The 16153-nt window shown below is 43.2% G+C and overlaps 1 protein-coding gene across 1 annotated transcript in view; it reads right to left on the reverse strand.

Moving 5' to 3' along the window:
• Positions 1 to 16153, reverse strand: part of BANK1 (B cell scaffold protein with ankyrin repeats 1) — a 174811-nt gene that overhangs the window by 96307 nt on the left and 62351 nt on the right. The window contains exons 6-7 of the mRNA XM_081020292.1: positions 9366 to 9489; positions 1285 to 1481 (exon numbers count right to left, since the gene is read on the reverse strand). Coding sequence (XP_080876418.1) covers positions 1285 to 1481; positions 9366 to 9489 — 321 coding nt within the window. The remainder of the gene's footprint in view (positions 1 to 1284; positions 1482 to 9365; positions 9490 to 16153) is intronic.

Here is a 16153-nt window from a genome sequence, read left to right on the forward strand (position 1 = left end):
GCTGAGTGAGGATTTGAACCCTGGTTTCCCAGGTCGTAGTCCGACAGTTTAACCACTGCACCACACTGACTCTCACTGCAATCATTGCAAGTGGATCCAAGTCACTACTGCACACATCTCACAAATAAAATAAATAAAATAAAATAAAAAGTGCTTCACTTTGGATGGATCATGCCTACATTTTTTAAAGGAAAACAGTATCCTATTATGTCATGAAAAATAACACAGTTGTACAAAGCCAGTTTCTTTATTTTTATGAATACTTTATATCTGCCACCCCACAGGCTGGCATTGCAAATTTGGACCATTTAATCTGGAAAAGTGAATATTTATTTATTGCATGTATAGTCCACCTTTCTTCCTCCAATAAGGTCAAGGTGGTGTATGTGGTTCTCCACCACCTCATTTAATCCCTACAACATCCCTGTGAGGTAGGTAAGGCTGAGAGGCAGTGATTGGCCCAAGAGCACCCAGTGAGCTTCATGGCTGAGTGGAGATTTGAAGCCTGGTTTCCTAGGTCCTAGTCCAACGGTCTAACCACTGCACCACACTGACTCTCACTGCAATCACTGCAAGTGCACACATCTCACAAAGCACAGAGACCTGGAACAATACATATTCTTATGGAACTGGGCTGTTCTTTTATGCTACATGCACCATTAGCAGAACCTCAGTGTGTGGAAGTAAAAGCCAACATATATCTGATTACAGTGGTGCCCCGCAAGACGAATGCCTCGCAAGACGGAAAACCCGCTAGACGAAAGGGTTTTCCGTTTTTGAGTTGCTTCGCAGGACGAATTTCCCTATGGGCTTGCTTCGCAAGACGAAAATGTCTTGCGAGTCTAGAGATTTTTTTTTCGCTTCCCCCCCCCCTTTATCTAATCTGCTAAGCCTTTAATAGCCTTTAATAGCCTTTTAGCAGCTAATCCCCTAAGCCTTTAAGCCTTTAATAGCCGCTAAACCGCTAATAGCGCTAATCCGTTAAGCCGCTAATAGGGTTGCTTCGCAAGACGAAAAAACCGCTAGACGAAGACTCTCGCGGAACGGATTAATTTCGTCTTGCGAGGCACCACTGTATATCACTGTCTCCTTCTTGTTCAGACATCCAAATGCAAATTCCACAGCAATGAATATGCTCCCCTTTCTTTAGGAAAATCAATATTCCTGGAATCCCTAAGTAGGACAGTTGCCCCCACCTCTTTTGAACCAAATTGGCTGCACTGTGAGTTTGTAAGAAGTAAGTTACACATTTTATATGAGTTCTATGGAAAAGTAGGTACTTACTGACAATTCGGTGATGATTTTCTGAATCTCCTTATAGCCATACTTTTCTGCAATACATGCCGGGTTTTCTCTGTACTTATTGGCTATCCCACAAGCTCGAATTGCGTCAGGACATTGGAGAAGGAAACCAGTAAGCTTCTTTAATCCAAATTTAGCTGCACAGTGGAGAAGAGTAGGAAGTTCTTCCAAGTGTGAGTCTGCATTGGGTGAAAAAGCATGCATAAACAACAACAACACTTTCAAAACTTTTTTTTTAAAGTCTGTAGATCATATTGCAAACTTGAGAGCATGGGGAAGGTCGTTCACAAATGAAGGAGTCATGTGGTATGGTAGACAATGGACTTGGGAGACCCACATTCAAATGCCTGATAAGATATGAAGCTATGAGGGTGACGTTGGCCCTGCCTTACACAGCTGTTGTAAGGGTAACTTGGGGGAAATCTCATGCTCTTTGGAGAGCAAAGAGGGGTACAAATGTGATAAATGAGGAATAAAAAGCGCTATGGTTCAGGGGCCAGCAAACTAAGGCCCGTGGGCCGGATCAGGCCCAATTGCCTTCAGGATCTGGCCTGCGGATGGTCCGTGGATCAGCGTCAGGATTCTGCGCCATTCCATTTCTCCCCCTCTCCCTCTCTCTCACACACACCATGCTACCACTGCCTCCCCCCCCTCCTGGCTCCCCCCCCCCGTTAAGTTGTGGGTGAACATATCAGATGACACAGCGATTCTTCAGACAGCTCTTGTTTATTCACAGGCCAGAACAGAACAGAACTGAACTGAACTGAACTGAACTGAAGGGTTCAGCCAACCTGCTTATACAGAGCTCAACTACAAAGCAATAGTAACAACTTTCTGTAACTCTCCATTCCCTGAACATCACTTTCAATTCCTTATTTGCATATGCGGACCTGAGTGAAAACTATCTACAGTATCCCCCTGCTGGCCCAGGGTGAGAACTTTAGTACATAACACCCGCCCAGTCTCGAGGAGGAAGGGGGCTGGGCTCAGCTGGCTGAGCGCCATTTTAAGCAGCCCCACACCAGAGCCAGCCCTTTCACACCACTCATCTTCCCTCCGCCACCGCCACCGCCCTGGTGCTCCTGTGGGCCAGAGAGCGGGAGGGATGAGTTCGCTCTGCCTACCCACGAGAAGCAGCAGCAGCGGTGGTGGCAGTGGCAGCCCCAGGGAAGGAAGGCTGGGGGTGGGGAGGAGGACTACTTGCCCTCCTCGCCTCTTCTTCCAGCTCCCCCCCCCCCCCGGTGCCACTTCTCTGGCCCACCACAAGGTCTGAGGGACAGTGGACCGGCCTGCTGCTAAAAAATTTTGCCGATCCCTGCGTATGGTTCAATCAGAACTTTCAAAATTGCCCTCTGTTTCCAGATTAACTATCCTCTCTAGCTACCATCTCCGGGTGTTCATCCTTGAAATGCAAGTCAAAAGCACATAGACTCTACAGTGGTACCTCAGGTTACAGACGCTTTAAGTTACAGATGCTTCAGGTTACAGACTCTGCTAACCCAGAAATAGTACCACGGATTAAGAACTTTGCTTCAGGATGATAACAGAAATCATGCTCTGGCAGCGTGGCGGCAGTGGGAGGCCCCATTAGCTAAAGTGATGCTTCAGGTTAAGAACAGTTTCAGGTTAAGAAAGGACCTCCAGAACGAATTAAGTACTTAACCCGAGGTACCACTGTATATTGTAAAAGGATAGGGATGGTGGTGCATGCTCAGGTAGAGGATATCTTAAAAGCTAATATGGCTGATAAACAACGTGGATTCCTTCATTTTTAAAACGGAGGAAAGCAGTTCAACAATGTAAGCAGACTATGGATATTTGTTCTCCATGAGTTTTAAGTGCAAATTTCCCCTTTGTTGCCTAGTTAAACACAACATTTCTAGAGGGGATACACTGTAATAATTGGGCATATAATAGCTTCGTTCCATGGCACAGAATTACAACTGCAGCTAAAATGTGTGAAGAATATCAGTTTGCTAAGCATCCAGATTATTTAGGGCTGTAATAGTGGCTGTGCATTTGGGGACGAGGTTGTTAAGCACGGCTGCAAAATAGCAGGTCAAGAGCTCAAAGTGTCCCTTTTATTTTCTGCCTGGGATGCTTGTGAAGAAGGTAAGCTGAAATCAATTGATTGTTACATAGCACTTAATTGTTAGCACCTGGAGCAGTGTCAATGGGGAGGGGGGGAGACAGAGTTCTTGCTCAGCATCATTAGGAAGGCACATTTTTAAAGACAAGGGATAATTGCACAAAACAATCCACAATAGCATGGGTAGAATGCAGGGTGAAGACTGTGAGGAATGATAACCTGTGTTTTGTTCATAAAACATCTAAGTTACCATATTTTTCGCTCTATAGGACGCACCCGACCATAGGGCGCACCTAGTTTTTAGAGGAAAAAATATTCTGAATCAAATGTTGTATAAACTACTGTATTTCATAAACAACCGGTATATCAGAATCATATTACAGCCATGTAAAGTGAACAGCAGTCAACAATGGCATTAAGAACTATCATCACTGTCATTAACAAATGAAGAGAGATTTTAAGGTTTGAGTACTCTTCTAGTCTTCTGTGAACCCCAAGAACTCATCACTGCTAAAATCAGAATTTATGAAGCTCAGTTGCTCACAATCACTGACATCACTTTCTTCGCTATCTTCACGTAAAATACCATCTTCGTTTCCATCCAAAGCATTGCTAATGCCACATTTTTTCCTCTCAGTCCTCTTCCTCCCCTCTCTCAGTGAACAGCCTGCTCACTGCTCCAAAGCTTGAGAGGATAGGGCAGGGTGCTGCAAAGCAGCATCCCCCATCCCCATTCAGCAGCCCAGGAGCGCAGGGCATGGGCCCACAGCCCTCCCGCTGCTCCAAAGCTTCCTGGGGCTGCAGGGGGAAGCCGAGGCTGCCGGCAGAGGAGTGCGGCTCCCCCACCACCACCAAAGAGCAGCCCAAGAGCGTGCCGCACTCCAGCAATTTGGCTCCAGGGACCACACATTCGCTCCATAGGATGCACAGACATTTCCCCTTACTTTTTAAGAGTAAAAAAGTGCATCTTATGGAGCGAAAAATACGGTACCTTCCCTACCCTAATCGAATGCCCGACACATCACACAATGGAATAAAAGAGCCACACCCAAATGTTCAGTTTAGGAACATAGGAAGCTGCCTTAAATTGAGTCAGGCCTTTGGTCCATCTAATTCAGTATGGCCTACACTGACTGGCAGCAGCTCTCCAGGGTTTCAAGCATGAGTCTCTCTCAGACCTACCTCAAAACTTCATGAATTAAAACTGAGACCTCAAGCTTGCACCCCTAGGGATGGAAGTGATCTGTCAATCTTGGTTCTCCCACTTTCTCATTTTTCAGTTTTCCACATTTCTGTAGCAATTAGCTATTTTATTTTTTAAAAAACTCCTCATAAAATTTCAACTGCATGCTAGTATGAATTTTTCCTATTAAACATATTTTTGTATGCAACTTTGACTAATGTACAGATTTCCCCCCGCAAGCAGTTTTCCCTAATGGGGTGCATTTTTGTTTGCTGTTTTCACTGAAACATTCATTTAAATGCACATCCCCCCCCCCCCAGGTGTGCATTTTGTAAACGTCATTTCGCTGGGGAACTGCGTTGTAAAATTTCAAAATGTGCAAATTTCCTTTTTTTTTTTATAAGATATTTATTGAGATTTTCAAAATATTACAAAATAAGAATAAAAATAAAAAAGAAGAAAATACAAATTAAAAAAAATGGTTAAAAACAACTCAATCTTTCCATTACTTATTTTTCATTAGCTTGTTTCCCGGACCTCCTCACGCCTCCCTTTTTTGTATTCCAGTTCAGTTTGTTGGTTCAGCAAATCCTTACCCTCTTTGTTTATCCTAGTCTTTAATCTTAAAATATTGTAACATTAAATTTTTACCTATTAATAATCCATTTTTCATATTCCCTTATAGTATTACTTGTGCAAATTTCAAAAGATGCCTGTCTTTCAGTTGTTCCCCCTTGGGATAGGGACTTGTCTTCCCATTCTTTAAGTGTCGTAGTCACACAGGTACTATATAAACAACAACAAGAACCTCCAGAGAGCTGATGCTGAGACACTGCCAGTGAAAAATAGGCTAGATCAGGCTTCCTCAACCTCAGCCCTCCAGATGTTTTGAGACTACAATTCCCATCATCCCTGACCACTGGTCCTGCTAGCTAGGGATCATGGGAGTTGTAGGCCAAAAACATCTGGAGGTCCGAGGTTGAGGAAGCCTGGGCTAGATGGACCAATGATCTGGCTCAATAGAAGACAGTGTCATATGTAAGCCTTTTATCAGAATATTACAGTCCTCTTTTGCACTTGTATCCTACTACAGTGGTACCTCAGGTTAAGTACTTAATTCGTTCCGGAGGTCCGTTCTTAACCTGAAACTGTTCTTAACCTGAAGCACCACTTTAGCTAATGGGGCCTCCTGCTGCCGCCGCGCCGCCAAAGCACGATTTCTGTTCTCATCCTGAAGCAAAGTTCTTAACCTGAAGCACTATTTCTGGGTTAGCGGAGTCTGTAACCTGAAGCGTATGTAACCTGAAGCGTATGTAACCTGAGATACCACTGTATTTCAAACTTAATTTGAAGGAGCATAAATACATTTTTAGAGTGCAGTACATTAAGCAACCTTCACTATAGAAGGCATTTGACCTCCATTTGTTGTTGGACTCAAGCTCCCACAAATTGCAACTAACATGGCCAATGGTCAGGGATGATGGGAACTGTAGTCCCACAAAATCTGGAGGACCACAAGTTTAGATGATATTAGAATGAACCAAGTTGGAGATTTACAGCACATTCCCATGCATGTCTACTCAGTCCAACTGAGTTCATCCAGGCTTACTTCCAGATAGGTGCATATGGGATTGCAACTGATATTCTTTTATTATCCGCATTTCTCTAAAAAAAACACACAATAAAAAACACCTGCCCCTTAACTCCCCCGCTCTAAGTGTTTCAAACAAAAAAACAGCATTTCATGTAGGAAACGCTAGGAAGCAATATAGTTTGAGCTATTATCTCTAACACGTTTCCTATGTAGAAGAATCTTGCATAATTATATGCAATTAGACCTAACTTTGACGTTTGCCTTCTAGAAAGAAACACCCACAACCCACATATCTCCCCTGTGACGTATGTCCTATGGCACAGAAAGTCTGCTGTGCACGCATCATTGCAGCAGTTGATCAGCAGCATCAACTCAGGAGTCAGGCAGTCTTTGCTAAGCACAAGGGAAGGTGAAACAGGGCTGGGCCAGACCACTGAACAGCATTGTCAAATGCTGTATTATTCATTATCGCTCAGAGGAAGAGGGTCTACGAAGGCAGCAATGAATGCAAAACCTCCTGCTCTGCTCCTTATTCCCTGGATCTGATAGCAGGGATGAGGAACATGTGGCTCTCAAGATATTGTAGGACTACAAATCCCACCAGCACCAGCCAGCATGGCCTATGGTCAGGGATGCTGAGAGTTATGGTTCAACAACCCCTGGAGGGGCACAGCTTCACCACCTCCCTCTGTGCTGATGGTCCTTGAGACAGGAATTCACATGCTTCTTATGTATTATTCATGTTGTATTTGGTGGCGCTGTGGGTTAAACCACAGAGCCTAGGACTTGCCGATCAGAAGGTCGGCGGTTCAAATCCCCACGACGGGGTGAGCTCCCGTTGCTTGGTCCCTGCTCCGGCCAACCTAGCAGTTCAAAAGCACATCAAAGTGCAAGTAGATAAATAGGTACCACTCCAGTGGGAAGGTAAACGGCATTTCTGTGTGCTGCTCTGGTTCGCCAGAAGCGGCTTAGTCACGCTGGTCACAGCGGCCAATAAAGCGAGATGAGCACTGCAACCCCAGAGTCGGTCACGGCTGGACCTAATGGTCAGGGGTCCCTTTACCTTTACCTAATCCAAAGAATTCAATCTGTTTTATTTACATGCAAATAATCCAGGCACGCCTCCCTCCAGTGAAACAAATGAGGAAGCTACTCCAAGCAGAGGAAATTAGCTTTCTTTTTGTATCAGATTGCTTGATCAGTGCACTGATATAATCCTATAATCAAGGGAACTAGGCAGGACATGGGGCTCTAGATGAAGTTCAGTCCTTTTCTATCCATTGTTTTAACTCAGGTGCAAGTCATTGCTTAACCCTCCCATTGAAAGTGCTTAAATCTTGTTGGGTGTTCCCTATGGCATCCTAACAGAAGGCTTCATTAGGTCACTGCAACAAGTCTTCCTCAGGCATTCAAAATGAACATGTGAGGAGGGGGGGGGGTTGTGCATGCGAACCCCACCCCAGGGTCTCCATCCCCACATTTTAAGGTCCCTGATTGTTAGTGGATCTCCTGGACAGGGCTATTGTTGTATCCAAATGTGTAAAGTTCTTTTTTCTAGACTTTTCTCTCGGATTTCAAAAGCCTCTCCCTTACAAACCCAGTGAGTGGTAAACCCACATTTATTTCAGAGATGTCCTTTATTTTCTTCATCAATTCAAGAGCCAACACATGTGTTTTACTTATTAAGCAAAATGCACATTTTCTTGTTGTTATCTCTTACTTAATGGACAGTGCTTATTTCCTCTCCTTGTTCAGAACCCATTGTAATTACCAGTAATTACTACTGTTGACCTTGTAAACCTACATCTTGAGTATCAGCAGAGAGAATCTGAATACATGTGCAGCAATTATCTCCATAAAAACACAGTTCACCACAGCATGAGGCACTTGCATGACACTGCAATCCTTTCGAATCCAGATGCTCTGTGTTACAGAGCCAGCAAGGAACATCTGGAGGTGGGGTTTCAGAGAATCCAGCACTCCCCACTACTTTTACTCTACCCCATTCTTCTGACCTCCCTTTTAAAGAAAAGAGTTACTGGGACTGCAGAAGTCTTACTCCTTGGGTCTGTTCTTAATTGCAACACGGCTAAAATGCAGTTGCTGTCCTGAGTCCTCCTCAAAAAAATTCTCTGCTGCTAATTCTGAGGTTGAATTTGGAACGCTGAACATTCAGAGTTGGTGCTTGATGTACATTGCATTTATTTAGTCACAGTAGAAATTGTTATGACAGGTGGGATGTATTTGGAGGAAGAACATATGAGCGAAGAAAGCTGCCTTCTTCTGAGTCAGTGCATTGGCCTACCTAGTTCAGTTGACAGTGACTAGCAGTGACTCTTCAGGGTTTCAGACAGGGATGTTCCCAATCCAGCTACGATCCCTATCTCTTCTAAAACACAGTGGCTCCAGACACTATTCATCGTGAAATTGAACCACACAATTACCTTTGGGACAGTTTAAAACATGGAGCACAATGGGCGCTCAAGAAGTTGGTCGGGTGTTTGCTAGGAGCACAGAATGCAAGGGTGAGGGACCCATGACCCACCAGATCCTGCTAGATTCCAATTCCCATCATCCCTGACCACTGGCTGGGGCTGATGGGACTTGTAGCTTAACAGCATCTGGAGGACCGTAGTTTCCTCATCCCTGACACAGCGTCGGGCTTAAATGAGACACAATTGTCACTCTCATTGTGACATCCAGTCACCTGTCACTTTCCAAAGACACAGGCATGCTCAGAACATGCCTCCCCCAATAGAATTTCTTAGCTCATTATACATATTGATTTAGTATTGATTATGAATCCCCTGCCCATGAGAAACCACCACACATTCAACTTTTAGCTCAACCTGCAACAAAATGCCACACTGAGGAGCTCTCTTGTTCAGCCATCCAACCAACCCTGTCCTTTTCCAGGATTCACCAATTCATTCTCCCCCTTTCCTTTTCTGTTTCCCCTCAAGAAAGCACTCCATGTCCTTTGGCAACTGAGCATGTTCAGTATTCATTGGCTTATTTTTTATCTCTCTCTCTCCCCTCTCCTCTTGTAGTCCTGCTAAGACTTTCTCCTTCTGCATGGATGCTTTGGGCTACATACAGATCAGAAAGTAAGTTCCTTATTACTGTATCTGAATGGCCACCTAAGAAAGGTCTTCTTTGGCAACCAAAGAGAGTAAGGAACAATATACAATACGTACCAGTCTGTCGATGATGATCCATGACTTCATTTGGAAAGGCGCTGAAACTGTGAGAAATGATCGGACTTTTCAATAAGAATGTGAGAAGATTCTCCACTTTCTCAGCAGAGGAAAACTTCAAAGCCTGTGTGGGGAGGAGAAGAGAAGAGAGCAGAGTAACATGAGGGAAGGTGCACATTCATTTTATCATCCAAAAGCAATATACTGAACAAAAACAAGTTCATTTGGGGCATTTTACATCCCTGAGGCTGGAAACAGTCAAAGGTTTTTAAGACAGTTGAAGGTGGTGTGAGAAGATGGATAATTTCCTAGATGGGTTTCAGGGATTACAATGGGTGGAAGATCTCACAGAAGATCACAGCGGTCATTTTCGAGAAAAATGTTTCTGCTTGCTAAGGACCTTCTGGTTACTAAAGCAGCAGCTGCAATCTTCCATGGAAGAGGTCTTCTGATGCTGAGCCACCCACACAAGTAGACTTCTCAGCTTCTGAAGGCTGCTCAGTGTCTGAATGGGTTCCTACTTCTTTTGAATGGTTTTGCTCCTTTCAAGAACACTACGAAATCCTGCCAAGCTTGCTTCCAGAGATGACAGTGGGATAAGTGGCCGCACTCTTATTATTATTAATTAAATTTTTATACCGCCCTTCATCCATAGATCTCGGGGCTGTTCACAGCAGAAAAATGCAAGACAAAAACACAAAATACATAATGAAAATGAAAGCAGAACAATAATCCCCTCCCACAAACACATTTCAAAGCGTGTAGGATATCAATCATCCAAAGGTCTGGTTGAAGAGGCATGATTACATCTGGCCCCTAAAGGTGTACAATGAAGATGCCAGCTGAATCTCTCTGGAGAGAGCATTCCACACTCAGGGAGCCACTGCAGAAATGCCCATTTTCATGTTGCCACTCTCCGGACCTTGTGTAGAGGATGCACTGCACACAACAAAAGGTCTCAGATTATGATATCCACATCCAGATAGATTCATAGGGAGAGGTGATCCTTGAGGTATTGCAGCCCTGAGACATTTAAACCTTAATAATAATAATAATAATAATAATAATAATAATAATAATAAAAAATTTATTTATACCCTGCCCTCCCCAGTCAAGACTGGGCTCAGGGTGGCTAACACCAGGTATAAAACAATTGATTAAAATACAACTTAAAAACAAGATTAAAATACAACATTAAAATGTAGCCTCATTTCAGTAGAAACTCAAATAAAAACGTTTTGGGGATGAAAACGTCAGAGCTCTCCACTGCAACATCTCCACCATTATCACTTTCAGTTCTGTACACCTGGATGTTGTCATTGGAGACCTGTCTCTGGATGTCTCTGCCTTGAAGTGAGTGATCACCAGGGAGAGGCTTTCTTGGTAGTGGCGCCACAATTTGTACAACTCCTTCCCGTTATCTGTTGGCACGGTATGGAGTTGGGTGGCATTTAGGTGCCAGGCAAAGTTGTATTTTCCAAGGGCATTTAAAACAGCTTTTAATAGTTTACTGGCTCCTGCGGTTTTATTACTGCCATTATGCTGTTGCTGTTTGGTGGTGTTTTATTGCTTGATTACGTATATTTTATTGTTTTAATCTGATGCCTTAAGAATCTAACCCAAAAGTCAGGGTAGAATTATTGCATTAAAGAAAGGAAATTACTCTAATTACACGAATTGGCTCTGAAAGGTCTGCATTGTTCTCTGTTTGCTGCCTTGAACTGTGCAAAAGCTGTGTCTCAGAGACCCTGGGCAATGTCATTTTCCAGGGTACCTAAGATTTTATCTAGTATGGATGTCAAGTGCCAAGGAAACTAACTCTCCCAGCCTTTTAGGATCTGACAACTGCATCCTAGGTACAATGAGCCCTCAGGCATATGGTTTACAGTCCGAATTGGAGAAAATACTTGGGAAGGATTGATGCTTGACTTGTAATCTATGCTATTATAAATTGGGCATAAAAAACTGCCTTCTACCTTGTCAGGATATTTGGCAACATCGATGGCTAATACATTTTCTGCTTTAAACATTTTCTAAAATCCAAAGAAAGCTCATCTTCTGTCCCTTAATTCTGGGGTTTTAAATTATTAATGCAATAACGATTTTACGAGGTGAGTAAACTCTGGAAGTTCCATTTTGCTTTCAGTTTATGGCAATGTACTTTTTAACAGAATAATAGTGTCCTTAAAAATGTGCGGTTGAAAGGAATTTACTACTGCCCTTAACCAAGTGCTAATAATGTAATGCATCATTTTTTATTAATCCTTTTGTTATGAACGTAATGCCTTAGGCGGCAGACATGGCAGATTTGTCACAGGAAAATGAGACTGTCTGAATTACAAACACAGCTATTATTTTTGTTCTTGCTTTGCAATTACGATATAGACATGTCAAGTGTACGCAGACTGGCCACTGTGGGACAAATGATATTTCAGGTCCTTTCCTCTCTTACAATAGATTTTTTTTCCCCATTACATGACATTGGCAGAGGCAGCCTGTGCACTACAGAAGCTTTATTCTCTATTATATGGTATGGCTGCACTCCTGAAATGTAGAATAAGATATCTGGATGGCAAATCATTTGCTGGATCAAACAGCTGCATGTGATTTGATTTACATGTGATTTGATTTATTGCTTTATAAAACAATTTGCACCACTTAATATATTTTTTAAAAAACCCAAGCAGTTTGCATCAAAACAATACAAATGCAACAATATTCAATACTATTTGCTAAAATTAGATAAAAACAAAACACAACTGTTTCAAATAAAATTTATGAGTATAGCACACAAAAGCAGACATGTAGTAAGTTGACTGCATATGACCATTCATTGTTTTGCAAGAAGAGGATGGGACGGTGAGGTTGTTGACTAGATTTGCTGTTGTGTTACAATGATCCCTCCCTGCCCAATCAGGGGTGCTTTGCTTATGATCTGGGTCATTCACACAGAGACAATGGTTTGAACCTTAGTTTCCTATCCCAAATAAACAAGGCTTATAGTAAATCTGCCTGGAAACAGATAGTAACTTGATCATTTACAACAGTACTGTAAACAGGGGGGCGGGGAGGGAGGAATATAATGATATCAATTCTGTAACATTATCAAGCCACCATCAGGAGAAACAAAACCAAGGTTATTTTCACAAATTGCCATACCAGGCCAAGATCACACAAATCTGCATGTTCAGACCCAGAGACCTCCCCCCTAAATAAAGTCACACTTGACTCAAAATTTTGTTTTGGTTTTTGGCAGAATTTAGGCCACAACTTTATTGATTTTAGAAGGTGAGTGGTTGCATAGGCTCTGGTTTGACTAGCTCCCTGCACCCTTGCAGGCAGCGCTGACCCAGGGCACCAGCATAGGTCAGCCAGGGGTGAACACCTGGGTAGGCGAAAAGCCGGGAACAGACTATGTTCACCTCCCAGATGCCCCCCTGGACTCAGGCATGGGCACAACCCCCTCTCGGGGGTTGATCAGACCAGTTGAGTCCCTGAATTCCTTTAACAGAATACCCTTCACATAGGGATGGCAAGACCGTTCTCCCATCCCTATCACCTGAACCAGTGCCTATCCCCAATCTTACAAATTGTGACGATTTGCTATGTGGCAGGTGAAACCCAAATGGCAACTGCCAATCAGCCAAGTGGGGAAATTCCTGCTGTGCCCCTGTCCCAACGACAGACGACACACGACATCATAGCAAGGTCAATCGCAAAATGCCCTAAAAGTAGGGTGAGGTGGGTGCATGTTCCGAATGCACAAGCCGAAAGAGAATCTCTGGGTCACATGCATGGGTATATATAGGTCCCTCGATCCGTTTAGACTGTGCCCCATTGGCCAGATTGAACCCAACATCGAGGGACCTACCAGTCGGGAGTTGTGGCTAACCAATCTTACCCACCCACAACATAGGTGGTCAGTCTCCAGGTCTCACCGCAACACGTGCCCTCTTTTAGGGAGGACACAATTTAACAAATTGCAAACTGCAATGGACTGAGTGATCAAAAGATGAACAGATTCTGAACAGCAAACTACATTCCCATGCACAGCACATTACAGTAGTCTAATTGTGTAGCTGTCCACATATGGACCACCGTGGGAAGGTTACCCTTATCCAAGAATTGTCTTAGTTGGCGCAGCAACTTAAGTTGGTAATAGGTTACCTGGGCCTCTAGTAATGACAATGGATCTAGGAGCACCCCCATACCATGACCTGCTCCTTCAGTGCAATCCTGTCAGGAGCTGGTACACATCATATACCATATTTTTTGCTCTATAAGACTCACTTTTTCCCTGCTAAAAAGTAAGGGGAAATGTGTGTGCTTCTTAAGGAGCGAATGCAGGCTGCGCAGCTATCCCAGAAGCCAGAACAGCAAGAGGGATTGCTGCTTTCACTGCACAGCGATCCCTCTTGCTGTTCTGGCTTCTGAGATTCAGAATATTGTTTTTCTTGTTTTCCTCCTCCAAAAACTAGGTGCGTCTTGTGGTCTGGTGTGTCTTATAGAGCGAAAAATACGTTATATGCATTGCAAGTGAATGTTTTTCACTGAAAACATATATTAATTAGTTGGACTTGGCCAATCTATCAATCATAGATTTCAGATGTGAATTCTGTGACACTGGAACTGCCTGCTAAGGATGAACTTTTAGTTGTGACCATTTTGGTATAAGGCAGATTTTCCCAGTCTGGTTCCCCCCAGATATTTTAGAGTGTGATTCCCATCAATTCCACCCAGCACAGCTGACTCAAAAATGATAGCAATTGTAGTCCAAAACATCTGGAGGGCACCAGGTTGGATAAGGCTGGTATGAACATTTCCTTATGCACTGACTAAGAATGACATAAAGATTTTCAAGAAAACTAACAAGCACATCAAATCCATGCACCCAGATTCTCCTCAACTAGACAAGCAGAACATTTTTAAAAAAGAATGACACTGTTATCCATCTTTCCATATCAGAGTCCTTGAAGTGTACATGTATTTGGAAAATCATGTCACAATATTATGTCTAATGACGTTAAACATATTTATTTTAGAAGGTCAGAAACAGTAGGCGCTTTAGTGAGCCAGCAAAAAAAGGGAACGTTTTAAGATGCCAAATGTATCTGATCCACAGCAAAAAAAATAAAACAAAGCATGTTCCAAGGTTGGTCAGAGCATAATGGGAAGATGGGGAAAAGTGATGAATTAGCTGTGCACGAGGTAAATGCTGGTGGAAGAAAGAAATGCTGCCTGCTTGGCATCCATAAGCCACGTGGGCACTGAAGTATGACTCTGCTGATCCCTGCTAGTTCAGATGGCAGAATTGGGACTAGCAGGATCAGTGTGGGCAGCATAGTCCTAAGTTTGAACTGCAGGTAAAGCCTCCTGTGCCATTCAGTAAGCTCATACTGGCAGTAGTTCTCTGCCTGCAAAATACAATGCTGCCTGGACAAGCCACAAGTTGGCTTTTCTCCAGTAGGACTATGGGCAAAAAGACAACAGAGTCAGCATTATGAAAGCAGCCAAGCAACCCTGATGCTCTCCAGAAGTCTGATGTTAGACTGCTACTTTATTTTAAGGAAATGATGCTCCACTCCTCTTTATCATGATCTTTCAAGCTGACATGCAAAACTACTACACAGTGATTCAACAATGATGTCAACCTCATTCTACATTCTCCAAAGGGCAGTCAACAAATTTTGCACACAGTGCCACTTGAAGCACTGATAACGCCAGCCTTGGTATGGGAAAGAAAGTTGGCATCCAGTTGCTTATCAGTAGGGGAAGAGGTGAGGCATCAGGGAAGTCAGCACAGTGCAAATGCATCAGCAGGAGCACCACATTGGCTCTGCCAGTGTGTTTGCACTGCACTGACTGTGCTGCCTTCTCAAGCCACCCCCTTTCCCTCCCAGTAAGCAACAGTGACCCATTTGCTGAGAAGCTAGCATAGCACAGCTTGGGTGGTACCTGTGCTTTAGCTTCAGGACTCTGGATTATCAGGTGCAACAACAACAAAGATCACCACATAGATGAGCACATTGGGTATAGCAGAGACTGTCAACATCTTGCCCTCCAGAAGCTGTTAAATGCATTATTTATAGCCAACCTTTTGATCCAGAGCTCCCCAAAGCAGTGAACATATTAATACAAAATAAATAGACAATAAAAGTACAATAAATATAATCAATCAGTCAAAACATTATTTATTTATTAAATCTGTATACCGCCTTCAACCGTAGATTACAGAGTGGTTCGCAACATAAAACTATAATATAAAAAACCACACACACACAAACACAGAATAAAAATAAGAACAAAAAACAAACCAATAGACCAAAAGGAATCCCCAAGAAGCTGGCAAGGCAGACAAGGTCAAGTAACACTTTTTTTTTAATAACATAAAATAGCAAAGTCACAGAATGCCAATCAATCACACTTAATATATGTTAAGAAAACCAATTAAACTTGTGGTAAGGAACAGAAAAAACTTGCAAGCCATCCCTATCTCTCAACTAGCTGATGCTTTGTAAACAATGTACTCAGGTGTACTCCCTCCCCTCCTGTTTCTCACTTGGAGAGACAGGTTCACCCAATAAGCTGTCCCCCAGGGACAGAACCCAGTTTACTTTCCCATTCCAACCAACTGACAAAACACCCATTAACCACACAATTTAGTGACCATAGCATGAAGAAAAAAAAGTGTGGAAAATCATACAAATCTGGCACACAACACTCACTTTCCTCCCATCTCCCCCTCAGCACTCCAACTTCTACCAATCCCATCCAGAATGGTTAATGGT

This window comes from Podarcis pityusensis, assembly GCF_964106645.2.
Source record: "Podarcis pityusensis genome assembly, chromosome: 9".
In the NCBI taxonomy this organism is placed as follows: domain Eukaryota; kingdom Metazoa; phylum Chordata; class Lepidosauria; order Squamata; family Lacertidae; genus Podarcis; species Podarcis pityusensis.